Consider the following 25592-nt stretch of genomic DNA (forward strand, 5'->3'; position numbering starts at 1 on the left):
GACTCTAGATTTAAGGTTTTATTTATGGATTGTTGAATACAACAGATTTTATTACAAGTACACAGGCAAAGGAAGAAAGGTTATTTGAAAATATGTACATTTCATCCATAAAATTCTGTATCTTGGTATTATATTTTCTTTATAAAATGTTTGTGTTATATGAATCAAGATATTTTTCTTTGAGAGAATTGTTGTTATTGTTCCCTGGATGTTTCTCTTAGTAAAATTATTGATCTGCAAAAGCATCAATTTCTCTTTGCAACATGTAAAATAATATTTCAGAAAGATCACTGAATTGTACAAGATTTAGATAAATTAAATACAAATGCATTTGACATTAGGGGAAACAGGAGCATTTGAGCAGTGCTTCTTACTAGAATTTAGCAAACACTGCAAAAAAATTATATAATTTTTTTTAGTCAAGTTATAATTAGTGCTATTAGTTTACTACACTAAAGGCAACTTACCTAGAGAATTTATTTATTGTGTTCATTGTATTGTATTCATCCATTCTGATTTTGTATTGAGATTTTGGAAATATGTTATTTAATCTGTCAATACAGGTACAAAAACAAAATCAACAGATTTTCCTACAAACTTTTCTGTTTCTGCTGATTTCTCCAGTCTGAGCTTTGACATGCATATTGGAAAGCTAAAAATTCAAATAGGCTCATATAGGATAATCAGTATTAATAAAGACAGTAGCACAAAGATGACTTTCATTACAGTTATGCTGTAGAAATATACTGCAAATATTTCCTTAACAACAAATAATAAAAAGCACAAGTATTTTAGATCAAATACATCCACAAAAAGCAATTCAGAGAGAGCGAACAGAAAAGCTTTCTACTCAGTAGTCTATACTAGTGAACTACATTGCAAATTACATTCTTGGCAGATGTCCGACTTTCCTGTGGACAATAACATTTGACACATTTGGGAGGCTATAACCATTTTAGCTATTGGCCTTGTTATTCTTACTTTTAAAAGTTTTAAAGAGACTGACAAACATCTATTTAAATGAAATCAAGGGAAGGGGGAGAAGCAGTTGCTGCTATTACAACATATAATACTATTAAATCAGGTGTTTTGTTTGAACAGTTCTCAGCTCTTCAGTGGGATTTGCCTTCTTCTATTTCTCATTAGAAGTGTGTAAAATGTTACAGATCATAGTACATGAGGAGAAATCAATTTATGGTCAGGAATTCATTCAAGAGCTGAGGAAAAGGCCACGTCACTGCTCAATTTCCAAGCTGCATTGCAGCCACGTTCCTTTGTTCTGATGCAGAAGGAATGTTCTTATTGATGGACAAATTAGGAAAAGTTTGGAGACACACCTCACATGCACCAATAGCAACACTCGGGAGTAAAGTGAATAAAATAAGCTGTATTTTTTTAAATATTAGGATAACATAAACTGCCCTTGTTTCATCAGTGAAGAAATCGAATACTCATTTTTTGTTCTACATCCACTTTTTCCAAAACCTGTAAAAAAAAAAAGAACACAGTTAGAATATTCCAGTTTTATTTCATCATGTTTAATCTTGCTATTCTACAGAGGGATCCTTGTGTTTTTCTCACTGGAAATGTTTCTTACGCTCTGCATAAATGCATGTATTTTTTAATCCCAATTAGAGACAGAACTAAAGAACAGCCCATAAAATTTATCCAATCTGTCCACAAGAGAGTTCATTACACTGGATTTGCAAAGAGTAGCTGAAAATAAATAACTTTTCATTGCTTTTTGACATCTCAGGAGGATCAGGACTGGCCTGAAATTTTCAGGGAACTTTATTTTGAAGAAGCAGGACAGCAACTGAGAAGGACTGAGTCCGTGGTCTCTACAGATGGTGTTCTCTTGGGACCCAGAATTCATAGGTAACATCCCATCTAAATACCTTCTAAATCATCCAGAAAAAGACTGCTATCCTAAATGTTCTTAGTATACAAAGATGCCTTAGTTAGCTGGCTATGATTTCTTTATATATCTTTTCTATATTTGTTGTGCTATTGATATCCACCTTGAACTGTAGGAAATAGGCACTGTATAAAAATAAATAAATAGTAAAATAAATGTGGCCAAGTATTAATAGTATGTAGGGGGAGGAAAAGCTATGGCAAATCTAGACAGCATTCTAAAAAGCAGAGACATCACCCTGCCAACAAAAGTGCGTATAGTCCAGGCCATGGTTTTCCCAGTTGCAATGTATGGCTGTGAAAGTTGGACCACAAGAAAGGCTGAGCGCAAAAGAATTGAGGCCTTTGAACTATGGTGCTGGAGAAGACTCCTGCGAGTCCCTTGGACTGCAAGGCGTTCAAACCGGTCAGTCCTAGAAGAGATCAACCCCGACTGCTCTTTAGAAGGCCAGATCCTGAAGTTGAAACTCAAATACTTTGGCCACCTAATGAGAAGGAAGGACTCACTGGAGAATGGCCTAATGCTGGGAAAGATTGAGGGCAATAGAAGAAGGGGACGACAGAGAATGAGATGGCTGGATGGAGTCACTGAAGCAGTAGGTGTAAATTTAAATGGACTCCAGAAGATGGTAGAGGACAGGAAGACCTGGAGGAACTTTGTCCATGGGATCGCGATGGGTCGGACACGACTTCGCAATTAACAACAACAACAGGGGGGGGAAAAACAATCTGGACAACCTTTAGATGAAAATGTTTTTCCAACTGTCATAAAACAGAATGGCAGATATACTCTTAACACTTCAGATCTACTGATTTGAAAGTTGTCACTAACTTTTACAAACTCTGCAAAGGAGATTGCACTGTCACCATCTTGATCAGCCTCCTGGATTGTTCTATCAGCAATACTACCAAGTTGTTCATCAGAGATATTTACACCAACCATCATCCGCAAGACCTGTAATGGACAAAAGTTCAAGGACAATGAGAAAGTAGATTTTGTTTTAAATTCAAACATTAGAAAGAGTCTATCAATCTCATTGCTTGGAAGGCCGCCTACCACCCATAAATTTAAGTAGAACATGAAAAGCTCATTTCTAGATGAAAGGACATCAGCCCACATCCATTTGATACCATCAATAGAATCCGATATTTCAAAAATAAGTCATTTAAATTCAATCAAGGTAATACTTATAAAATAAACTTTCCAATGCTTAGACACAATTCTCAAAAGTAGTTAGTGTAGGCACAATGAATGAAGTGGACAACTTGCATTTCTCATTTTTCACCACCCAAGCTACAGCAGGTGGGAATTAGCATATCTGGAGGGTAGTACACTACTTATAATACAGAGAAATGGATTTCACCATTTCCTTATCCACAAACAATAATTAGCAGAAGCCTTTTACCTAAGAATAACTATGCAAAATCTTTAGAACAGTTTCAGAAAAAAATGAAAAAAATTCAAAAACAAAGGGAAATTACAAAATCAAAATTATAAACATGACTTTACCAGACTAAAAATGTGAGAAGGAATTCCAAAAGAAACAAGAGGTAGGTAGAACCCAACTACTATACTGGTAATACTTGCCCAACTCTATACTGGTCGCTTAATGACCATTTCAAGTTACGATGGACTCAGAAATAGTTATTTACAACCCATCCTCAAAATTACACTGTTGTAACCGTGCCCCAGACATTAGGTGAGTGCATTTTGGGTGTTTGGCAACCAGCTCATATTTACAACTGGTTCGCATCATCCCAGAATTACATGACCGCCATTTGGGATGTTTTTGACGTTTTTTTTGGCAAAAACATCCATTGGATATGCTAGATTCGCTTACTGACCAAGTGTTTTTCTTAACCACAGTGGCATGCTTACTGACTATCATAAAAATAGTCATAAAATCAAGTCAGGTTACATGATAACAATTGCAATGACTGATGACGAAAATTCCAGGCACAGTTGTGGTTGCAAATAGACCTTTATGTACATTGCACTTTTCTCCCATTCTCCTATTGACTCTACTATAATGTGCAATACCACATTGAAAAATAAATATAGAAATGCCCCAGTGACAAATGTTGCATGTTTAGTTACCATTCAATCTCATCCATTAATAATGATCACTTAGAGCAGGGTGTCAAACTGCCGGCAATGGAAAAAAAGTCACGATACGTCGTGACATGTCACGTAACGTTGCGAGTTTGACACCCCTGACTTAGAGGTACAAAACTTTTTTTAAAAGATAAAATAAGAAAGTAATTTCAATCAGATTAAAGTTATTTATAGATTATGCAATTTTACTCTACCTGAAGCAATTCATCTCGAGAAATTTTATCATCTTTATCCAAGTCATATAATTGAAAAGCAACTAGAAAATAAAATGAAACAAGATTAGCATCTTTGCTACATCTGCCACATACAAGCTACATCACATAATCAGTATGGATTCAGACCCATATACAGGATCATAATATAAAGGCATTCTATTTATTTATTTATTTATTTACAAATATTTATATGCCGCCCAATCCCAAAGGACTCAGGGCGGCGTACAAAGTTAAAAACAGTCATAAAACAATAAAATAAAATAATCCAGTCATACCGCGAGTCCGATCATATCCCGGCCCGCCGAGGACATCAGCCCCAGGCCTGCCGGAACAGGAGAGTTTTAACAGCTTTCTTAAAGGCCGGCAGGGTGGGAGTAGTTCGAACCTTGGGGGGAAGTTGATTCCACCAGGTCGGAGCCACCACAGAAAAGGCCCTTCCCCACGGGCCCACCAGCCAACATTGTCTGGCCGACGGGACCTGAAGGAGCCCAATCTATGGGACCTCACCGGTCTCTGGGAACTGTGCGGCAGTATGCGGTCCTGTAAGTAACCTGGCCCTATGCCATGAAGGGCTTTAAAGGTGATAACCAATACCTTGAATTGCGTCCGGAGACCCACAGGAAGCCAGTGCAGCTCGCGGAGGATAGGTGACACGTGGGCGTACCTTGGCGCACCCACAATCGCTCTCGCAGCTGCGTTCTGAACCAACTGCAGCCTCCGAACGCCCTTCAAGGGTAGCCCCATGTAGAGCGCGTTACAGTAATCCAGTCTTGAGGTGACAAGGGCATGAGTGACTGTGAGTAAAGCCTCCCGGTCCAAATAAGGCCGCAACTGGTGCACTAGGCGAACCTGTGCAAAGGTCCCCCTGGTCACAGCCGATAGATGTTGTTCCAGATTTAGCTGTGAGTCCAGGAGGACACCCAAGTTGCGTGCCTGCACTGAGGGAGGTAAATTTGCCCCCCCCAGGACTAAAAATGGACCATCCAGTTGGCCTTTGGGAGGCAAGACCCAGAGCCACTCGGTCTTGTCAGGGTTGAGTCTAAGCCTGTTCACCCCCATCCAGACCCTCACATCTTCCAGGCACCGGCACATCACGTCGACTGCTTCACTGAAAGGACACGGGGTGGAGATATACAATTGGGTATCATCAGCGTACTGATGATACCTCACCCCGTATCGCCGAATGATCTCACCCAGCGGTTTCATGTAGATGTTAAAAAGGAGGGGGGACAGGACCGAGCCCTGAGGCACCCCACAATCGAGGCGCCTAGGGGTCGATCTCTGTCCACCCGCCAACACCAACTGCGACCTGTCAGAGAGGTAGGAGGAGAACCACCGCAGTACGGTGCCGCCCACCCCCATCTCTCCGAAACGATGCAGAAGGATACCATGGTCGATGGTATCGAAAGCCGCTGAGAGGTCAAGAAGCACCAGGATAGAGGAATAACCCCTATCCCGGGCTCGCCAGAGGTCATCGGTCAGTGCGACCAAAGCAGTCTCAGTGCTATAGCCGGGCCTGAAACCAAATTGAAAAGGGTCCAGATAATTGGTTTCATCCAAGGATCGCAAGAGTTGAGACGCCACCACCTTCTCTACAACCTTCCCCACAAAGGGGAGGTTGGAGACGGGACGAAAGTTCTTCAAAACAGCTGGGTCCAGGGAAGGCTTCTTGAGGAGGGGCCTCACCACCGCTTCCTTTAAAGGTTGCGGGAAAGACCCTTCCATCAAGGAGGTGTTGATTATCGCCTGGAGCCAGCCTCGTGTCACCTCCCTACTGGCAGAAACCAGCCAGGAGGGGCACGGGTCCAATAAACAGGTGGCGGCATTCATTGCCCTCACGGCCTTGTCCACTTCATCAGGGGTCACAGGCTCAAACTCGCTCCAGATAACATGACTAAGACCAGCCCCTGGCAACTCGGCTGGCACTGCCCAGTCGGAGTCCAGGTCTCTCTGAATCTGAGCGATTTTGTCCGACAGAAACTGAACAAACTCCTCAGCTCTCCCCTGCAAGGGTTCCTCCGCCTCCTCCACTTTAAGAAGGGAGCGGGTCACCCTAAACGAGGCGGCCGGGCGAGATTCTGCGGACGCAATAAGTGCGGAAAAGTGAACATGCTTTGCCGCCCTTATCGCCACTAAATAAGTCCTAATATAGGCTCTTAATAGTGATCGGTCAGATTCAGAGTTACTGGTCCTCCAACGTCGCTCTAGACGTCTCTTGTGGCGCTTCATCTCCCGGAGCTCCTCAGTAAACCAAGGCGCCCTCCGGGGACCACCACCACAGAGAGGTCGCAAAGGCGCAATTCGATCCAGGGCCCCGGACGCCGCCTCATTCCAGGCCGCAACCAGGGACCCGGACGAGTTGTGGACAAGGGAGTCAGGTATTTCCCCAAGCTCCTCCTGGAACCGATCTGGGTCTATTAGGCGCCTGGGGCGGAACCACCTAGTCGGCTCCCTCTCCCTGCGATGGGGGAGTGATGCTCTGAAGTCCAGCCTCAATAGGAAATGATCTGTCCATGACAAGGGCGAGATCTCTATTCTCCTTAATTCCAGATCATGTCTCCATTGCCCCGAGAGAAACACAAGGTCGAGTGTGTGACCACCCCTATGAGTTGGATCCTGAATTACCTGGGTCAGGTCCATGGTTGCCATGGAAGCCATGAACTCCTGCGCCGCCTCTGAGCGATCACCGAGTGATGGCAGGTTAAAGTCCCCCAGTACTATAAGTCTGGGGAACTCCACCGCCAACCCGGCTACTGACTCCAGCAACGCAGGCAGGGCTGTTGCAACGCAGCTGGGAGGTAGGTACGTCAGCAGCAAGCCCAACTGAACCTGCGAACCCAACTTCAATAGGAGGGACTCACACCCAACAACCTCCGGGGCAGGAATCCCACGAGGGCTCAGGGACTTCCGAGCGATGACATTTAATCTTTAAATGTTGCTAATGGACATTACATCTATGTAAACACGATAATGAATACAGATCTATATTTCTCCAATGAAAATTTATATTTAATTTACATTGTTAAATGTCAGCATAAGGTTTTGTCATAAACATACATTTACAGGGTGATTATATAAACACATTCAATGAAATCTTCAAAAGGAAAATTTCAGCTTTCAGAATAAATTAAGTTGCTGAATTAAAAGTTTAATAAATGCCCAATATTTATATTGATTCTGATGAAATAGACAGCAGCAATTTTGATAAGGTCTTCAATTTATTTACTATATACTTTGATATACTTTGAATATTACATTACAGTAATATTATTCAGTGGATAATATCAAAGCATAGAATAATTAAATTGTATAGTACTCTATACTTTCATATTATCCACAGAAGAATATTACTGTATAGTAGAAATGGCCACTCATAAATATCGTATTTTATATATCCAAACCTTCTAATTGCTGGAATAATATATTTTATGAACTATAAGCCTCCCAAAGTCATTGAGTGAGCCGAGCAGCTGTAGAAATTGAACAAATAAAAAAATTCAAAATATAAGACTCCTTCCCTCTTTCTTCTGCCCTCCCGGCATACTTCTTCTCCCTCTCTATCTGCTCTCACACCCCTTTTATTTCCTGTAACATCTAGGAAGAATTGTGCGGAAAGGAGGAAAGACTGCTTCTTTCCTTTTGGTTTGGGATACGCCATGCGAGAAAGACAGATGCTAGTGAACCAAGCAAAAATGTTAAATTTTATGTGAGAATTATATACCAGAATTAAATCTCACTAACTTCATTGAAATTGATCAAATAAGCATGCAAAACATTATGACTTTAGGAAGAGATAGAGGAAAGCAAGGATTGCTATGGGTAGGATGAAAAAGAAGAAAGAAAAGTAATGGATTATCTCTTAGCCTCAGACCTAATTTTCTGTTTTGCATTTACTTTCTTGGAAAGTTACTTGTCTTCTTTAAGTAGCCATGCCCCATAATAACTATTCTGAGAAACATTGCAGCTTTTCACATTTCCATGACCATGGGCCCCAAAAGCTTTGGGATATCTGTAATTGAGCACGGGCATTATATGATTGTGCAAAGGTATCATAATAGGAATTTTGAGGAGATATTTCCATAAAATAAGACAAAGCAAAGTGACTTGATAAGAGCTAATAGAGAACAAACAACAGAGACTTATCAGTGAGTACTGTCCAAAACTGCCAGGACTGAGAAAACAGAATTATTAGGCAAGAACTGTAGAAAGAGGGCAAGGTACAGGTAATCCCCGAGTTATGATCGTTCACTTAATGTTTGTTCGAAGTTACGTGATGAGCACCCCCCAGTGCTTACAAACAAGTCCCGAAGTTACGAATATTGCAGCACCACGGCAATCGTTCACCCTGACGAGTGACTTCAATGGCACTGCAACATTCACCCTATTCCCACCCAACTCCTCACAACTGCTTCCCCCTGCCTTCCTGCCACGACGGATTCACTTACTTTGCAAAACTCCTCTCTGCCGCGGTTTCTTTCCCTTTGAAGGAGAGGACAGTTGGCTTGGAAATGTTTTTTGCGCCGAGAATGGAAGTTTCTGGAGTCCGTGATCTTGCACGAGTGTTTGAAGTTGTGCCAAATCACGGACCTCAGAAACTTTCATTCTCTATGCAAAAGGTATCTCCTGCTCCTGCTCCTGGCCAACTCCTTTCTGCCTGAGGGCAGGCTTGAAGCCTTCAACTGAGGGAGAAGGCCAGGCCCCCTTGCACCTGTGTCCAGCCCGCCGGAGCTCGCCGGGAGATGGGTAGCAAACAAATTTAATAAATAAATTCTTCCTTTCTGCCTATCTCCCTCTATCTGTTGCCTTTTGTCTGCCCTGCACTCTGCCGCCTCTGTTGGCCCCACACTGGGCTTACCCTGCTTGCTCTGCCATCCCAAATAACCTTTGCTGTCTTCTTTCTCCCACTGCTGATAAGATGTGCCCAGCAGGGCCCTTCATGAGGCAGCTGCTGGATACACCAGGCCTTCTTCTCAAGGCCCCATGTACCCTTGTCCAAATTGCACACAGCCTGGAAGCCTTCCAAAGGTTTTTGAAAAGACTGCAAGTTTCCCATAATCAAAGACTTTGCTAGTGGGAAGGTGGCAAGGAGTGTAGAAGCATCAGCAATCATATTAGTTCCTTCTGGTTTGTTGTGGGAAGTTGTGGGAAGCTATCAGGAGTATTGAAAATGGGGAACATATGACTATGGCTGACGGCAGCAGCATGAACAGCAGCAGCATACTGTTGCTGAAGCAGCAAATTTCACTCCCTCAGGAGTAAAGGGTTCCAGCATTCTGGAATCTTTTTGAGGTTCCTGTGTTACCCACGTTTTGTCATATGAAGCACATTTTACACAATTGAAGGTTACAAAATATCAGACACGAGAAAGTCGTTTAAAGACCAAAGAAAGGTGGGCAAATCTTAAAATGAAATCCATGAAGTATAATACAATGCAGTTTGTGTGAATTACCATTAAAAAATGTCTTACAGTGCAATTTGTTGCTCCGGCTGTTAAGAGGTTCTGGCCCATTCTGGTCTTTGTTTTTTTCATTATCTTCAATGGGTCGGAAGTGGGCCAAAGTTCTCATGAATCCACGGAAATTCACCTGATCTTCTCTACATGCATACAATACTGATTGTTAGATTATTTTAACAATGCTTCAAATAAATATGAACAATGAATTATTGCTATTTTTTATGTAACATTCCATATTATTCTAATTTTCTTTTCAATGGCTAGAAATTCAAGGTAAGCGCTTGTTCAACCAAACAGTAGTGAACTGCTATAGCAAATTTCTTCCTCTCTCTAAATCAGGAGGATAGTCTTAATTAGCAAATAATCAAGGTTTCATTATCCAGTTACATGTTTCCTTCTCCCCTGCACCCTACCACATAGATTTTTAAAAGCTGTTCCAAAATGTCTCTCTAACTCTCTGGAATAGATTTTAGGGTACATAGGGAAGTCTTATAGTGCAACAATGTATTATCAAACAATGACACAATGCTACATTTTACAAATGCTACCTTAGATATAGCAATTTAGAATCTTAACAGAAATCTCAAGTATCGGGATATTTAACTGCTGCTGCTTTTGAACCTGTGCAATTGGCGGCAGTTGAAGATTACAGACGCTACTGATTTGAATTTAATCCAGATAATATTGAAGATCAAGTCTTTAATCTGAAACCTTACAGATTATCTTTTAAGTCTATCCATCTAAATATATTGTAGTAGCATCGTCATGGAATCAATTGAACTCAAATAACATAGAACTTACCCTTCTGAGAAAAAAGCATTGATAATCCTGTCCCCCAGTGGGTTAATAGCAAGCTCTGGAATGCGTTGAAAGTCTTCACGGCTACAATATCAAATAAATGAATGTCAGCTCTTAACCAAGGTAATTGAAAGTATCCATTTAATTTAGTATATGTTGAGTGCTTATAGCACTACAAGTTAATAATCAGTGCTGTGAAATCATGAAATATTGAACCAAGTTTAATAAAATATCTATGTATTTGTACTGTTGTGATTTTGAAATGAATAATATGATACTTTCTTTAATTTGGAATCTTTTAGCTTTCCCATTAGCTCACTTTTTTACCAAGTAAAAAATCTACATTAATGAGCAATTTCTACTACAATAAAACTACAAAGTAAGTTTATAAGAAGGTCCATCTTCAAAGAAATGCAAGATGGTCATTTTTAGATTAACTTTCATGTTGCTACCTATTTAATACCCAATCACTTATCTATATCTTTGTTTTGCACCATATATCCACTCTTAATCTTACTTTTTTGTTCAAATACCATTGTCATGATTGTGATAATTAGAGTCAAATAAACTCCAAGGCTAGAAGCTTCCTCAAAGAACATGTTTATTGGATACAAAATATCAGCATGATTAAAAGTGAAACCAAGTCTGAAATTCCATCCAAAGAGTTACACTATTACAAAGTCAAACGTCCCACCCCAGCACTATGCAATCATCCACGTTCCCCAATAGAATAGTTTGGCAGGCTTTCTAACAAAATGCCCAACCCTTTAACCTAACTGATAGAATGACCTTGGTTCCCACAGGACACAGAATTGCTTAGACTAGCAAAGATACTCTGCACCCCCTCCCATTCATGTGGCAACCTAGAACGAGCAGGATGGCTGCAGCCCGGTTCGTTGTAGAGTTGATAGCCATCTCCATTAACACCTTTCAGCAAAAGCCAAGAGCACATTTTAAAAAAAAACCCACCATGCTCAGTTACTTTTGCTTCAACTTTGTTATCATTTTTAAAAGCTTCATATCTTTGTGTACCAAACTTTTTGCACTAACTATATCTACTCAAAACTATTCTATGAAAAAGAAAGCTCCATTAATCAAAATATTTTACAAACATTTAAAGGTATAGTAATCTACAGTATTCTAGTTTCTTATAATGTATACTTCTGCAATTATATATTTATTATATAATTTTAAAGATTATATCATTTAGAATGACAGACAAAAATCACTTCTTCAAGTCTAAATGCACTTGAAAAAAAGAAAAAAAGTCTGGAGCGTGCCAACTTATCATTTCCCAGTGTAGTACTATACACTGTTATATAAAGATTTACTAAAGAAAGATTGCAACCTGATAACTCAATTATTTACACTGAAAATTCAAGTCAAGTGCTACTTTGCCCATTGCTAAGGGAAACAAGAGCATTATTTTAAGAACCCTTTTTTCACTTTTATATCCAATAAGGCCAATAAGATATTTCAGACACCTCCCTCCAACTCCTTAAACCAAATGGATCTTTTTCTGGGCTCTTGATGCAGTTGCAAAAAGAAAGCATCATGTGTTAGGAAAAGCCTCATTACTTTAAGAAGTCACAGACAAAAGACTGAACTCAGACTGGATCCTGCAACATTATCCTGGGACACGTATTATTTATCTTCATTTGTGAGTCACAGAAAGAGTCCACATGTCTACATGAGCGCTCTCATATGATGCAAGGTACTTTTCTGTCTGTGAATCCAAAGTACTACTCCCTGAATCCTATCCTAAAATAAAATAAAAATCAAATAGCTAGTACCGGTAGCTATTCTAGAAAACACTTAAGACTTCGTTTTTATCTGAATATTCTCCAATAGATTTATGAATGGACATTTAAACTGGAATGTCATTGTGCAAAAGTCTCCAGTATAGCATATATCTAGCAATGAATCTCACTCATCCAACCATATCTAATTGTACAATCTGATGATGGATGATCTACCTGTGCAAAATTAACTAATTTAACTCTATTTATTGGTTTATTGTTCAATTTCTATAGCCACCTGTCTCACACATGTGATTCTTGGTGATTTACAAAGTTGAAAACCAAAACTTATAGCACAACAATATTAGAATCTAATGTATTATATATTATCGTATATTATATACAATACAAAATATTATTGTATTATATATAATATATATAAGCTCCTCAGCTTTTTATTCCTTTTTGTTCAGATTCAGCTTTTAAAATTTAAACAGAGGGTATCTGTCTCTATATTGTATGTTTTATAGCTGAGCTTTAGGTTGAACATTAACCTCATTTTAACTACACTTTTTTAAAAAATCTATTTTTGTCATTGTCAATCACTTTTAAACATGCCATTTTACCCATGAGAGGAATATTATTTGCCAGGAATGTTAACTAGAAAACCTGCACAGTCATAAAAGTAAATGAATACTGAAATGCAAGTCTCATTTTAATTAAACCTTCTTATACTGGATTAGGTTGGAATTTACAGGAAATGTTCGTTTCTTCTGCTTATATGCCAAAGCAACATTATCAGGTAAGCTCTACCCAAGAACATTTGTCTTTTGAAGCAATCTTGAATATTTAGTTTTAATTGCTATCATTCAGAACAGATCATGAAGAAAAATAAAAATTAGGGATAACGCTAGGAAACATGAAGAGATACCTTACTAATTTATAACCATTATTTGGCATAATGGTGACTAAGGAGAAGGCAGATATCAACTTCTTAAGGTAGAAGGAAAAGAAATATATATCTGTTGTGATAAGGATGAAAAAGCAAAAAAAAGAAGTACTTAGTTTAAATTAGATATTTTATGGAAAAGAATGTTGAAAAAATTCAATCAAATCGAACAGAGTAACAGAGTTGGCAGGGATCTTGGAGGTCATCTAGTCCAACCCCCTGCTCAGGCAGGAAACCTTATACCATTTCAGACAAATGACTGTCCAGTCTCTTCTTAAAAACTTTCAGTGTTGGAGCATTCACAACTTCTGGAGGCAGCTTGTTCCACTGATTAATTGTTCTAACTGTCAGGAAATTCCTTCTTTGTTTTAGGTTGCTTCTCTCCTTGATTAATTTCGATCCATTGCGTCTTGTCCTGCCCTCAGGTCCTCTGGAGAATAGCTTGACTCCCTCTTCTTTGTGGAAACTCCTGAGATATTGGAACACTGCTATCATGTCACTTCTTTTCATTAAACTAGACATACCCAGTTCCAGCAACCATTCTTTATATGTTTTAGCCTAATTATTTTTGTTACTCTTCTCTGCACTCTTCCTAGAGTCTCAATAGACAAGTAATAGACAAGCATGTCCTTTAGTAAACAATTTCCCAATATATATTACACATAAAATATTTCAAAGTCAGTAACATTCTAAGTATTAAAATAGTAATACAATAAGGATTATCAATAAATGCAATCTCAATGAATTGGAAGTGCCACTGCACAACACATTCTGCTCATATGTAAAGTTCCAAACAGAACTTAGATAAGCTTGTTATGTAAGCTTCTGCAGCTACTGCCTCACCCCATCTGGGGGAATGAAAGAAGTATGAGATCTAGATCATAAGAATTCAGATAATGATTAGTTCTCCATTTGGCAAAATAAAGTAATATTTATTCCAATGAATCAACAAAAACATTTCAACATAAAAATTATCTACAAACAATAACTTGCATTCGTCAGAATGGTGGACCATACAGGATTGCATTCTAACTGCACAGAGTTAGAGGCACAGAGGATGCCAAATACAAAATTTTGTTGCCATAAGTATTACTTGCCATACACATTTCTGAATTAATCAAAACTAAAATAATGGTCATTGTGAATTAGTGTTTCAATGTTCAAATATTAAATATTAAGTTTCTTTCAGATTTCATTAAGTGTCTCCCAGACTCAAAATAACCAATAATTTATAAAAATAGCAAAATTATCTCTTGGCATAAAAGACTATGAGATATTGCAATAAAAGCCCTCATATGACATTTTCATCACAACCAGATATAACTATTGTTTTCCATAGGAAAGGTATAAATTATGCCACACCTTCCCATAGCTCAGTGTGGAATAACCTGTACAACTAAACACTGTTGAGCAATTTGCATGATAGGGACACTTACTACATATATAATTTTAATTTACTGAAATAAACAGGTATAATACGTATAAAAAAATCCCACTTAGATGGCAGCATTTAGCAATCTAGCTTTATCTTGAAAACTAAACTAGCCTGAGTAGATTGAGACTTAGAGAGAATATCAGAAAATAACAGAGGGTAGGATAGACTGGAAAAACACTCTAGATCTAGGAAGGAAATGGGAAATAGCTTCCACACTGCTATAAAAACTACTTGCATGTGTCCATGAAATCAGTAGAATTTTTGTTTAATTTAAAGTAAATTTTACTTAATCCACGTAAAGCCACCATACTGTATTATTTATTTATTTATAATGAAATAGTATTCATTTGTAAACATTAACACCTCATATACATTTTGAATAAAATAATCACGAGGAAAACCATTACATTAACTTGTTTTCCTTTTGAATCTTAGCAATGATAGCAGTTTAAAAGAATATGAAGTTGTTAACACAATCAACAAACCCACATACATGGAAAGTTTAATTCTCCTATTTTTGAAGAATTTAAATTTATTTTAGAAATTATCTAATATTCATTCTCTATAATCAATCCATTGGTTGGGGAGTCTGTTATGAGAGGTGTAGTGGCTTCTTGGGTTGTGATAGAAAATCCCAAGATTTTTTAAGCATACTGAAAATATCCCTTTCTAATAATCTATAGGGAAACAAAAGACAAGCTATGAGAGTGAAGAAGCTGGGACACAGATACTCTTTCCTTCACTTTTTCTTATTAGATATGACCCAGGAGAAAGAGCTGACTGTGCAAGTGGTGCCAATGTGGTGGGCACAGAGTATTTTGTCTTCTGCAAAATCAAATTCTTCCATAAGATTATAATAGCAAATATGATAAAGTCTTAGATAGACAATCATTCAGTGAATGGAGCTTACTAAATAATCATATCCCAAAAATGTTAATCAATTGAGCTGTGGAAAGAGTTGAGTGGCATGCCACAAAGTTCTGTTGCACTGTTCAACATTTGTATAAGGGATTTGAAAATATGATTATCAAAGCTCAGATGACAGAAGATAGGGAGGAAAAAAACCTCAGAGAACAGCTCAGCCAGATCCTCCTTATGTCTGTCTGTCTGTCTGTCTCATTAAATTAAATCCCTCACAGGATCTAATTAAAAGGATTTGAATTTTGTTTTTTTCACCTGATTCCAATATTACATTATATTACATTAGCAAGTCTGAATTCTGTATATTGCAATAGCAATAGCATTTAGATTTATATACTGCTTCATAGAGCTTTTACAACCCTCTCTGAGTAGTTTACAGAGTCAACATGTTGGCCTCAACAATCTTGGTTCTCATTTTACCAACCTCGGAAGGATGGAAGGCTGAATCAACCTTGAGCTGATGAGAATCAAACTGCAGAACTGCTGGTAATCAGCAGCAGAATTAGCCTGCAGTGCTCCATCACGGCTCTACAAATAGTAGCACATCTCATTTTAAAAGAGCAGGTTTCAGTATGATACAATACACTTTAGTCCACAAAATATTAGATTGGCAATTCTGGGGCATGAGATGATCAACATACTTCCAGACTAAACTAAAATACTATTTTTGCCTCTTCTCATTACAATTTTCAGTAAAGGAAGATTTTTCTCCTTGTAAAAATTTATGGAGATTTTTTTTTTTTACTCCTACAGTAGATTTTACCATAACTAAAATGCCTTGTTGTTCACAGGCTATGTGTATTAAGAATATAGATATCTTTGAAATTTGCAAGCTATTTTGGAATGCTAGTCGGAAGGGGCAAAAATGATGAAATGAGGCATTTGGAGGAGATTTGGTAAAAAAAAATTTTTTTTTACAAAAATAGGAATGTTCTTGTTCCCACCAGTGGATTAAGTTTGAAACTGCTATTTAATTATTACGATTCAGCTTAAATGCTTTTGCTCCACAGTAAGGTAAAAATGTTTGAAATAAAAAGCCTAGTTTTATGTAAAATCTTCTTCATTTTCAAGTAACCATAAAAGAAACAAACAGTCAACAAACATAAAGAAACAAACAGTCAAGAAATATACTGCAGTGCATCACTTGGCAGACCAACCATGAAAGCTCTGGAAAAGTTGTTGTAATATGTCTGTACCTGCAAAGATTAGAATATTGCAAGCAAATAGTATTCCTTGTGACACTTAGTGGAATTGAAAGTGTCAAACGCAAGGAAACAAAACAACCACCCTGAGCTGATCAGAGTTGCGTCTTTATTCTTGCTCACTTCCTTGCAAGAATCTCGCCAGACTGACTGCTTTCTCTTGGGGACAGCCAGATAAGAGTTTCAGGGATTTGGGGGGAGATCAGGTCTGTGTCACTTCCTCCATGCAAGGACTCTAGCTAGCCAACCTCTTCACATCTTCCCCCATTCTGACTGGAAATTTCACCACATAAAGTTGGACTTTGAAGACGCAGGATGGAAAGAATATCAATGTTTTTGAAGAAAACTGCTAAGAATACCATGGACAGCCAAGAAAATGAAACAAATGGATCACTGAACAAATCACTCAAGACACAAATAACCAGGTTCAATTTACGATAATTTGGCCACATTATGCAAGGGCTTAGCTCAGGGGTCTTCAAACTTGGCCCTTTTATGACTTGTGGACTTCAACTCCCAGAATTCCTCAGCCAGGCACGCTGGCTGAGGAATTCTGGGAGTTGAAGTCCACAAGTCATAAAAGGGCCAAGTTTGAAGACCCCTGGTTTAGCTCTTTGGAGAAGGCTCTAATTCTGGGAAAGGTGGAAGAGAAAAACAGCAGAAAAATTTGGGAGAGAAATGACAAAGACCATTTGCATAATTGGAAAGTTAAGAGAATAATTGACTAAGAGTACATACCTTAGGGTACCATTCTCTCCTTTGTCCAGGCTAGTAAACCGACTGTATAGACGAGTAATCTGACTATGAGAAACTGGAGAGAAAACAAAGAAATGAGGCTTAAGTTAAACATAAATACCAACAATTAATCCGATAAAGAGTTATTTTACAGTAATTTGGAACTTGGATTTTGTATTGTTCCAAATTTAACAAAGAAAACTTAAAATTGCTCTTGCAGAACATAAAGCTAATGAATACCGGGTGTTACTTTAAAAAACATGTTTGCAATCCATGTCTGAAAGCATTATTATCAAGACAAATTTGGAAGTTCTATGATTCCTAATATTTTCTTCACTCTTCCTGGTCAGTAAAGCATAGGATTCAAAATATACTCTCCCTTCCTTAGCTGCTATATTGATTTGGAAATGACTCCTTTGGCTTAGTTTTATTCCTTATAAATGGAACTCCGTTGAAGACACCACATTGCTTTCTTTCAGGAAATTTACACAAAAGTACAGTAGCCTTTCCTTGAACCAATCACTGCTGCCCAGAAACAGTGCTTTTTTACTATGTATAAACATTGTTTATAAATAAAATTATGATGAAGAAGCCATTCTTCAACAAGCAGAAGGCTATTAGAATTTCAGAAAATGTTTTGACCTACAAAAGGAAGGGAACATTAACTAAAAAAAAAAAAAACCTGGGTGGGAACTACCTATCGAGCTGATATACCAAAAGAATAGGACTTTCTCCTCTCACTTGCAATTCTTGCACATCTGCAAAATCCTTTCCTATGGTTGGCTACCTTAGATTTTGGCAGTGTATTGTGGTAGCATGGAGGAAAGGAAAACAATCAGGTATGTGTGTGTGTGTGTGTGTGTGTGTGTGTGTGTGTGTGTGTTTGTATGTATGAACACAAAGTCACAATCGATATACAGTATGCTTTAGATTTTAAATGTAGAATTGCAGAATATATCCTCCTTCCCCTCATTCAGTTCGAGTCTTTTGCATGGCTACCTTTAGGCAACTAGCATTTGAGGCAGTTTGCTCTGCTGGAGGCAGAGGAAATCACCTTGTCTGGGCCAGGCGGCTCATACTGGCTTTTCACTTTGCATGACTCTTTCATTCTCAGTAGAAAAGAGCCTCTTGATCATGCTATTGGATACTAATATAATCTTCAAACCATTTATAGTTACAGTAGTTCTCTTTCCTCTGAACCTTCACGTAAGACATTGCCCTAACAATGTTCCTCCAATCCAGATTATCAGATAAAAGGTAACTGAAGTCAAACTATGCAGTTAACAGAGGGGGGACATGATAGCAGTGTTCCAATATCTCAGGGGCTGCCACAAAGAAGAGGGAGTCAAGGTATTCTCCAAAGTGCCTGAAGGCAGGACAAGAAGTAACGGGTGGAAACTAATCAAGGAGAGAAGCAACCTAGAACTAAGGAGAAACTTCCTGACAGTTAGAACAATTAACCAGTGGAACAACCTGCCTCCAGAAGCGGTGAATGCTCCAACACTGGAAGTTTTTAAGAAGAGACTGGACAGCCATTTGTCCGAAATGGTGTAGGGTTTCCTGCCTGAGCAGGGCGTTGAACTAGATGACCTGCAAGGTCCCTTCCAACTTTATTATCATTATTATTATTATAACTCTTTTATATTCTATTTTGGCATTATAAAAACATCTTTGATAGATTCAAAAGGCTTCTATTACTAAAGGATTAGCATTATATCCATTCCATGAACGCTCCATTCATCTTCTCTATTCTGTCTACTCAAATCATATCAAAATATCTATGAATAATATATAGGCAACCATTATGTGCCAATTTGAAAAATGATTGCTGTGTCCATAGATATATGCTAAATCAACAGGAAAACCTCTAACATTGACTAAACAACTTCCAAGAACTGGCAGCTTACCAGTAGTTACTTGTTAAATGATTGTGCTGGTTCTTTAGTTTCAATAGCAAAGGTTCTGACAGTTCCAGATGAATGACAGTGACAAAATTAACTATGTTAAGGAGACCAAAAGGGTGCTTACAGGAAATCCACAAGATGCAACACTCTTCCACTCATTTATTCACTCATTTATTCACTCATTCATTCATTTATTCACTCATTCATTCATTCATATGTCATACTTTTTAATTACCTGTCTCTTTGGTTTACTTTATTAAATTTATATGCCAACCAACTCCCAGTTCCCAAGTAACTTGTACTAAGATATTGTTTCTGATCCTAGAGGCAATATATTTCCATAATGACATAGTCCTATCTATGAATTTCCTTACCATCTTTTAAAAACAGCAGTATATGTTCAGTGTTGACAGTTTGACTATACACTGTGTGAAATACTTAATTGTAATTAAGTTATAGCTTTATATCACACTTTTCGTCTAGGACAGGGGTAGGCAACCTTGGCTCTTTTATGACTCGTGGACTTCAACTCCCAGAATTCCTTAGCCAGCTATGCTGGCTCAAGAATTCTGGGAGTTGAAGTCCATGAGTCATAAAAGAGCCAAGGTTGCCTACCTCTGGTCTAGGAGATTAAAGAGAGGTACGTATGTAGAGGGAATGGAGAATGGCCTTGAAGGACAGAAGGAAGAGCAACAGTCAGTTAAGAGGGGCCTCCGGGCCATGCCAATAAATGAGTGTGAGTAAATATCTCAGACAGGCCCCTCCCTAAGTGATAGGAAGATAAAGGGAGGGGGGGAAGCATAATCAGATTTGCAAGATTTTCTTACTATAGAAGTTACAATAAAGGTAGTCCTGACCCAAGTGTCATTTTTTATAAATTTTATAAATTTTATTTATTCAGCAAATTTATATAACTACCCATCATTGAATAGGTCTCTCAATAGCACACAACCATTGTATGGGATTAGAATCCACAATCTCCTGGTTTTTAGCCTGGTGGCCTCAACCACTAGACCAAACTGATATTCCTTCCTTCAATTTTATCATCATAATAATCACACTGTAAGCACTATGTGAATTCCTGTCCTGAGCCATAATCTTTAACCTTAGATCTCATAATGTAGAAAATTTCTTTCCTAGTGACCTTGAATATAGAATTAGGTTTTTTTATGTAATAACACTGGTCAAATATTCAATGATCAACCATTATGCCAAGATCCCTTACCTAGTCAATCACCTGTATCTTATTACTTATCCAGTCCCTAGTTTTCAAACTGTTAATGAAAAGACTACATTCCCAGCTCCTAAAGTTTCTTGATCATTTTCTATTGTAGTGAAAAACGCTGTTATTTAAAAATTAAAATAAAGAAATAATAAATCTTTTATTGCATAACAACCAAATGTATCACATTTTTGATGAGAATTTGCAACATCTTCTAAATTTCCAAGTTTTTAGAAGATTTTTCTACTCTACTGCTAATTTATCTGTACTGATTTAATATCCCTATGATAACTGAAGTATATTTTTTTACAACGAAATATACTAAACATTTTCAAAGAATTACTCTAACATTTGCTGTAGTTAAGAACTGGAGAAAAGACACGCTAAACACACAAGCAGTCAATTGTTGATAAACTTATCGCCTGCACAACCAGGAAGTTCAACATCTTGAGAAAATTGAATTGTCTGCTGTGAACTTTTGTACCATAATGAGATTTAGCATTCTTGATCCCAAGGACTCCTATTAAAATAGGTCCCTGAGAAAGGGTTTAGAAGGGAAGTGTTAAGGAGGAGGAAAATAGTATGAAAATTAGTTTGTGAGAGCAGGTGAGGAGAAATTAAGATTAAAAAATGAACAGGTAGTCTAATTAGTGTTCTGAAACAAGATCAACACTGAAACTGCTGCAAATACAATCTGACTGCATATGGAACCCCTAAAAATATTATTTTAATCTACCCCATTATCAATTAAGCAACAGATATACCCACTTCAACGAACACCAAAGTGTCACATATTGATTCTGTTTTTGATATCCTAAGTACAGTAACAGAGAATTGTCCCTGTTCATACACCTCAGCACAGAGGCTGGTATCAGTCTTTATTATACAAGGACACTATTGACTTATAAATTCATTGTTTTGAGTTTTAATATTTTTATGACAAAGCAATCCTATATTACTCAGTAACTATAAGTTAGCTATCATCATTGATATTTAATAACCCAGGTAGTATTTCACTTAATTAACAGTCTTCAACTACTGAGGAACACAACTTTTAGGTCTCAAGTTAGAAGTAACAGTTGGAATAACAATCTGTATTATAAACACCTTTGTCTAATTCAGTATGGCAGTTCGTACATTCAAGCGCTAGCTTGGCTCCTCTAACATAAAACTGTATCAGACCAAACACACATACATGCACAAAATACTAAACATTTGCAAGTAACTTCAAACTATCTAACTCTTCTTTCCTCTATTATTAAATGACGTCGCCTAATAAACCCCACTCTTTTTGATAACAGACAATCCACATTAGGACCCAGCTCTTCCACAAAACTAATAGGAAGCCCCAGACAACTTGCTCTTTTAGCTTTACTTCTTTAACTATAAAAAGAAAATTACAATGTTATCAGGTTGTTCATCTTCATAAGATAAAGACTGCAGCATATTTTAAATTAGAGGTACAAAGGTACAGTTATTAAAACCATGCTAAAACCTCTCATTGCACTCAAGAAAATTATGAGAGGATAGGCAAAGGTAAAAATTCTAAATTATTTTTTCTAATTGTGCTACTCCAGGATATGTCAAGGATAAATTATAATTACAAATAACATGCCAATAGCATGCATGCATTTTACGTATATAAAAAACAAGATTCACATAGTAATAGATCCAATTCTATGAAGGAGAAATAGAAATGAAAGAACATGTAAGATTAATATATTGTTGTGGTGTGACTAAAATATAACTAAATTCTATGGTATTTACTTCTCAGTATGTACTCATGAAACTATTCTGTTAGAACTTGGTTATAAATTATTACAACATTGCATACAATCTAAGAAAAAGTACTTCATATAAATATCCATTTTCAATTGGTAGCTCTATATTTGTCATTTTAAAAAGATCAGGATATCACACAGTGACAATTAATGCTCTTAACAAAGGTAAAATATGCACAAAACAGTAAGAAGCACAAATCTATCCTTAATGATTAACTAATGAATCAATGCAGTAATAACAGTGAATTATTCTCCTCCCAATATGCTCCATTATCATTACCAAACAATAGACAGAAATATTTTTAAAACGTTCATCAATGCTTATAATAAAGCAGCATAAAAATCCTAACAAAAAGTTAAAATAATTTGAATACTTATCCAATGTTACAAATTAAGCAAAATGGCATTTATATATGAGTCTTAAACAATGAAAAATCCTCAAGTGACAGCAATTCAGCAATGGGAGAATGATTTACAGCTATGTTCATAGATGTCTACATATTTTAAATAGGCTGCTACTGTATGTCAAAAAACAAAACCCACAAATTTTAAAAACCTTCCAGAATTGTTCCCATGACATCACATTCCATTATTCTAAAATGACTAGATGAGTAACTGAACTGCTATACTTGCTCTAATAACATAATAAAGAATTGAAATAGAACACCAAATAGAAAAAGATTACTTTTTTGTTACATGGAAAATAATATATCCTTTGGCTGCAAGGGGGACTACTTTTTCATAGTAGGAGGGGGTGTTCATATAAATATAATTTGGCATCTGTATAACAAACGGCTCATCCTCATGTCCTCTTACCCACAGCATGAATATATCTTGATATATATATATCCTCGTGATACTGTCTTCCTTTCATTCCCAGGCCACAGATGAGACAGCTTAAAACCATACTTAATTATTCCAATTTTAAAGTTGTGTTTTCTTCCTTTTCTCAACCCAATTTTTGCTATGGGCACTACGTGGAAAACTTCAAAGACAATGTGCTTTGACAATTTTGTTAAAGCTAAGATCTGCTCAGCTCTTATTAGTTACCTAGGCCTGCTGTAACCTTGTCCCTTTTCCTTTATTCTGTTTCCTAATGCGATTTTGGCTTGAAAGAGACTGGACACCTGACTTCTGTAGAGGCATCTGTACATGTGATACTTGACTGATTTTTTCCAAACATTTGTGGGATCTCACACAAGATCCTTATATACAAGAATGTAATCCTCTTTAGAAAAAAAAAAATTAGACCTGTGCTTACAAAACAGGACTTGAATTCCCTTTGAGAGAACACAATGTTCTTTGTTGCACAGAAAGTCATTTTAATTACAACTTTATTGTTGTTTATCACCAGAACTTTCATATGGGGAGGGTTGAAAGAAAGGAAATGTCTGGCAGACACCCCTTTCTGAATTCCAGGCTCCTCACATCAGAAGGCAAAAAGAACATGGAAGCCGCAGCATTCTTTTGGCTTACTATCATTGCATCAGACCTTTCCCTTATTTGCTGGGATAGGGAGACTTTTCCCCCTCCATTGCTTGGAACCCAGCCCAGAAATCCAAAGCAATTACAAATGGATTGGGTCTGCCGAGAGGAAAAAGAGGCATTGCATGGAGATTACTGGATGTTCATGTTCTCATTGGCCATTCCTATCTTCCACTCTGTCCACTTTAAATTGCTGGAAATGCCCTATATACAAAATCATCACAGCACCTTTATACAGGGCATGTATGAAAACATTAATCTTTTCTCATACTTTTTTTCATCTCAATTTGTCCTTGGCTTCCAGGTCATCCTCAGGCAATTTCCACATTTACAACTTTCTCAGACAGTTCCCCCAATTCCTTCTTATGTGGCTTATCTTTTCCTGAGCAGTACCATTTTTTTCATTCTTATGCCAGCCATCTGCTCTGTCTCCAATCTCTTGGCTTGATCTTTCAGTAGCCCATATTTAGAAATTATCTGATAACAAGCCCCAGGCAAGAAGTGAGGTTGTTCTGAGCAGAAGCACCAGAAGAATTCCCTCCTGCTTTGCTGTGAGCCTCCTCTCTGCACCTGTGACTTGCCAGGTAGGCTATTTTTGGACACAGGTGTAGTGCTCTTTCAAGTCTTGTGGTTAGAATTGATTTGACTGAAACTTTACAGGTTCAAAATACTCCCATGCCTAGGACCCGGTAGTTGGGCAATTTAATTGGTGTGAAACTCACTGTTTAAAGCACCCACCTATATTTGCACAATCCTGCTCCTCTCCCTATTAAGGAAAGTGATCACCGATTGTTTTTCCCACAGGCAGGCGACACTTGATAAAGCAGGAAATGAAGCAAGAGGGATCCACCAATTGGTTTTCTTAACTTGTTTTACTACATGAAAATGGCAAGGACAGTCCCATTCAGCAAGACCTGCCACTGAAGCAAAATAGGGAATGACCATCAGAGCCACCAATTTCCTGCCGGCATAACTTTTCTGCCGACTCAAGGCCCGGGGATGCATTTTAACACAGTCCTCTAGCCGTCTCCCAAGTGGGGCAAAAGAGGATCGTTTCCCCAAATGCCAAGCTCTCCCGGTGTCCTGTGTCATAAGGCATACGAAGGCACTTCGTTGTTCCGTATGAGCAGGGCTTTTGGATGCTGTGGGTCGCGCCGACTCAGACGACCGATACCGGCCCTTGTCGAGCAAAGGGCGCAGGCTAGGGAGCGGGAGAGGCAGCTGGGTAGCCCCGCCGCACTTAGCCAAGGTGACCCAGAGACCCGTGGAAGGGCTTCGAGCGGAGTGATGGTCATGACCGGCATAAATCATCAGCGCCACCTCGCTCAATCCGGCCCCCTCCGTCCGAGGAAAACGCGGAAGGGCTCGTGTCGGGGCAGTGAAAGCTATTCAACCACGAAGGAAAGCAAATTCGCCCGGCCAGAATCCCAAAGGCGAAGGTCAGCGCCTTGCATCGGCCGGCGTTGCCGCCACTAATTGTTTCTATCGGTACTCACAGCCCGTCTCCTTCTTGATCTCCTCGATCTCCTCGTCCCTAAGCAGCGTAGACGCCCGAGAGCCCATCGCAGCCGCTTCACGAACCGTCAAGGAAAGCTCCAGTCGCTTGGCCTAGAGCCGGCGCCGGAACCAATCAGCTGCGCAGACGTCGCACGAAGTCCTGCGATGCAACTGACAGAACGCGCGACGCCCCCTCTTTATCATCCGCAGCTTCCCCGCCC

General features: G+C 38.3%; 1 protein-coding gene across 1 annotated transcript; it reads right to left on the reverse strand.

The window, feature by feature from the left end:
- CHP1 (calcineurin like EF-hand protein 1) lies at positions 1–25546 on the reverse strand. Its single transcript, XM_039323897.1, has 7 exons — positions 25371–25546; positions 17486–17558; positions 10505–10585; positions 9716–9843; positions 4228–4289; positions 2750–2872; positions 1–1485 (listed from the first exon to the last, which is right to left on the reverse strand). The coding sequence occupies exons 1-7, from the start codon at positions 25435–25437 to the stop codon at positions 1432–1434; spliced, it is 588 nt and encodes a 195-aa protein (XP_039179831.1). The 5' UTR covers positions 25438–25546; the 3' UTR covers positions 1–1431.
- Between the last annotated feature and the right edge of the window lie 46 nt (positions 25547–25592).

This window comes from Crotalus tigris, unplaced genomic scaffold (genome assembly GCF_016545835.1).
Source record: "Crotalus tigris isolate CLP2741 ecotype Arizona unplaced genomic scaffold, ASM1654583v1 scf7180000024286.1529876, whole genome shotgun sequence".
Classification (NCBI taxonomy): domain Eukaryota; kingdom Metazoa; phylum Chordata; class Lepidosauria; order Squamata; family Viperidae; genus Crotalus; species Crotalus tigris.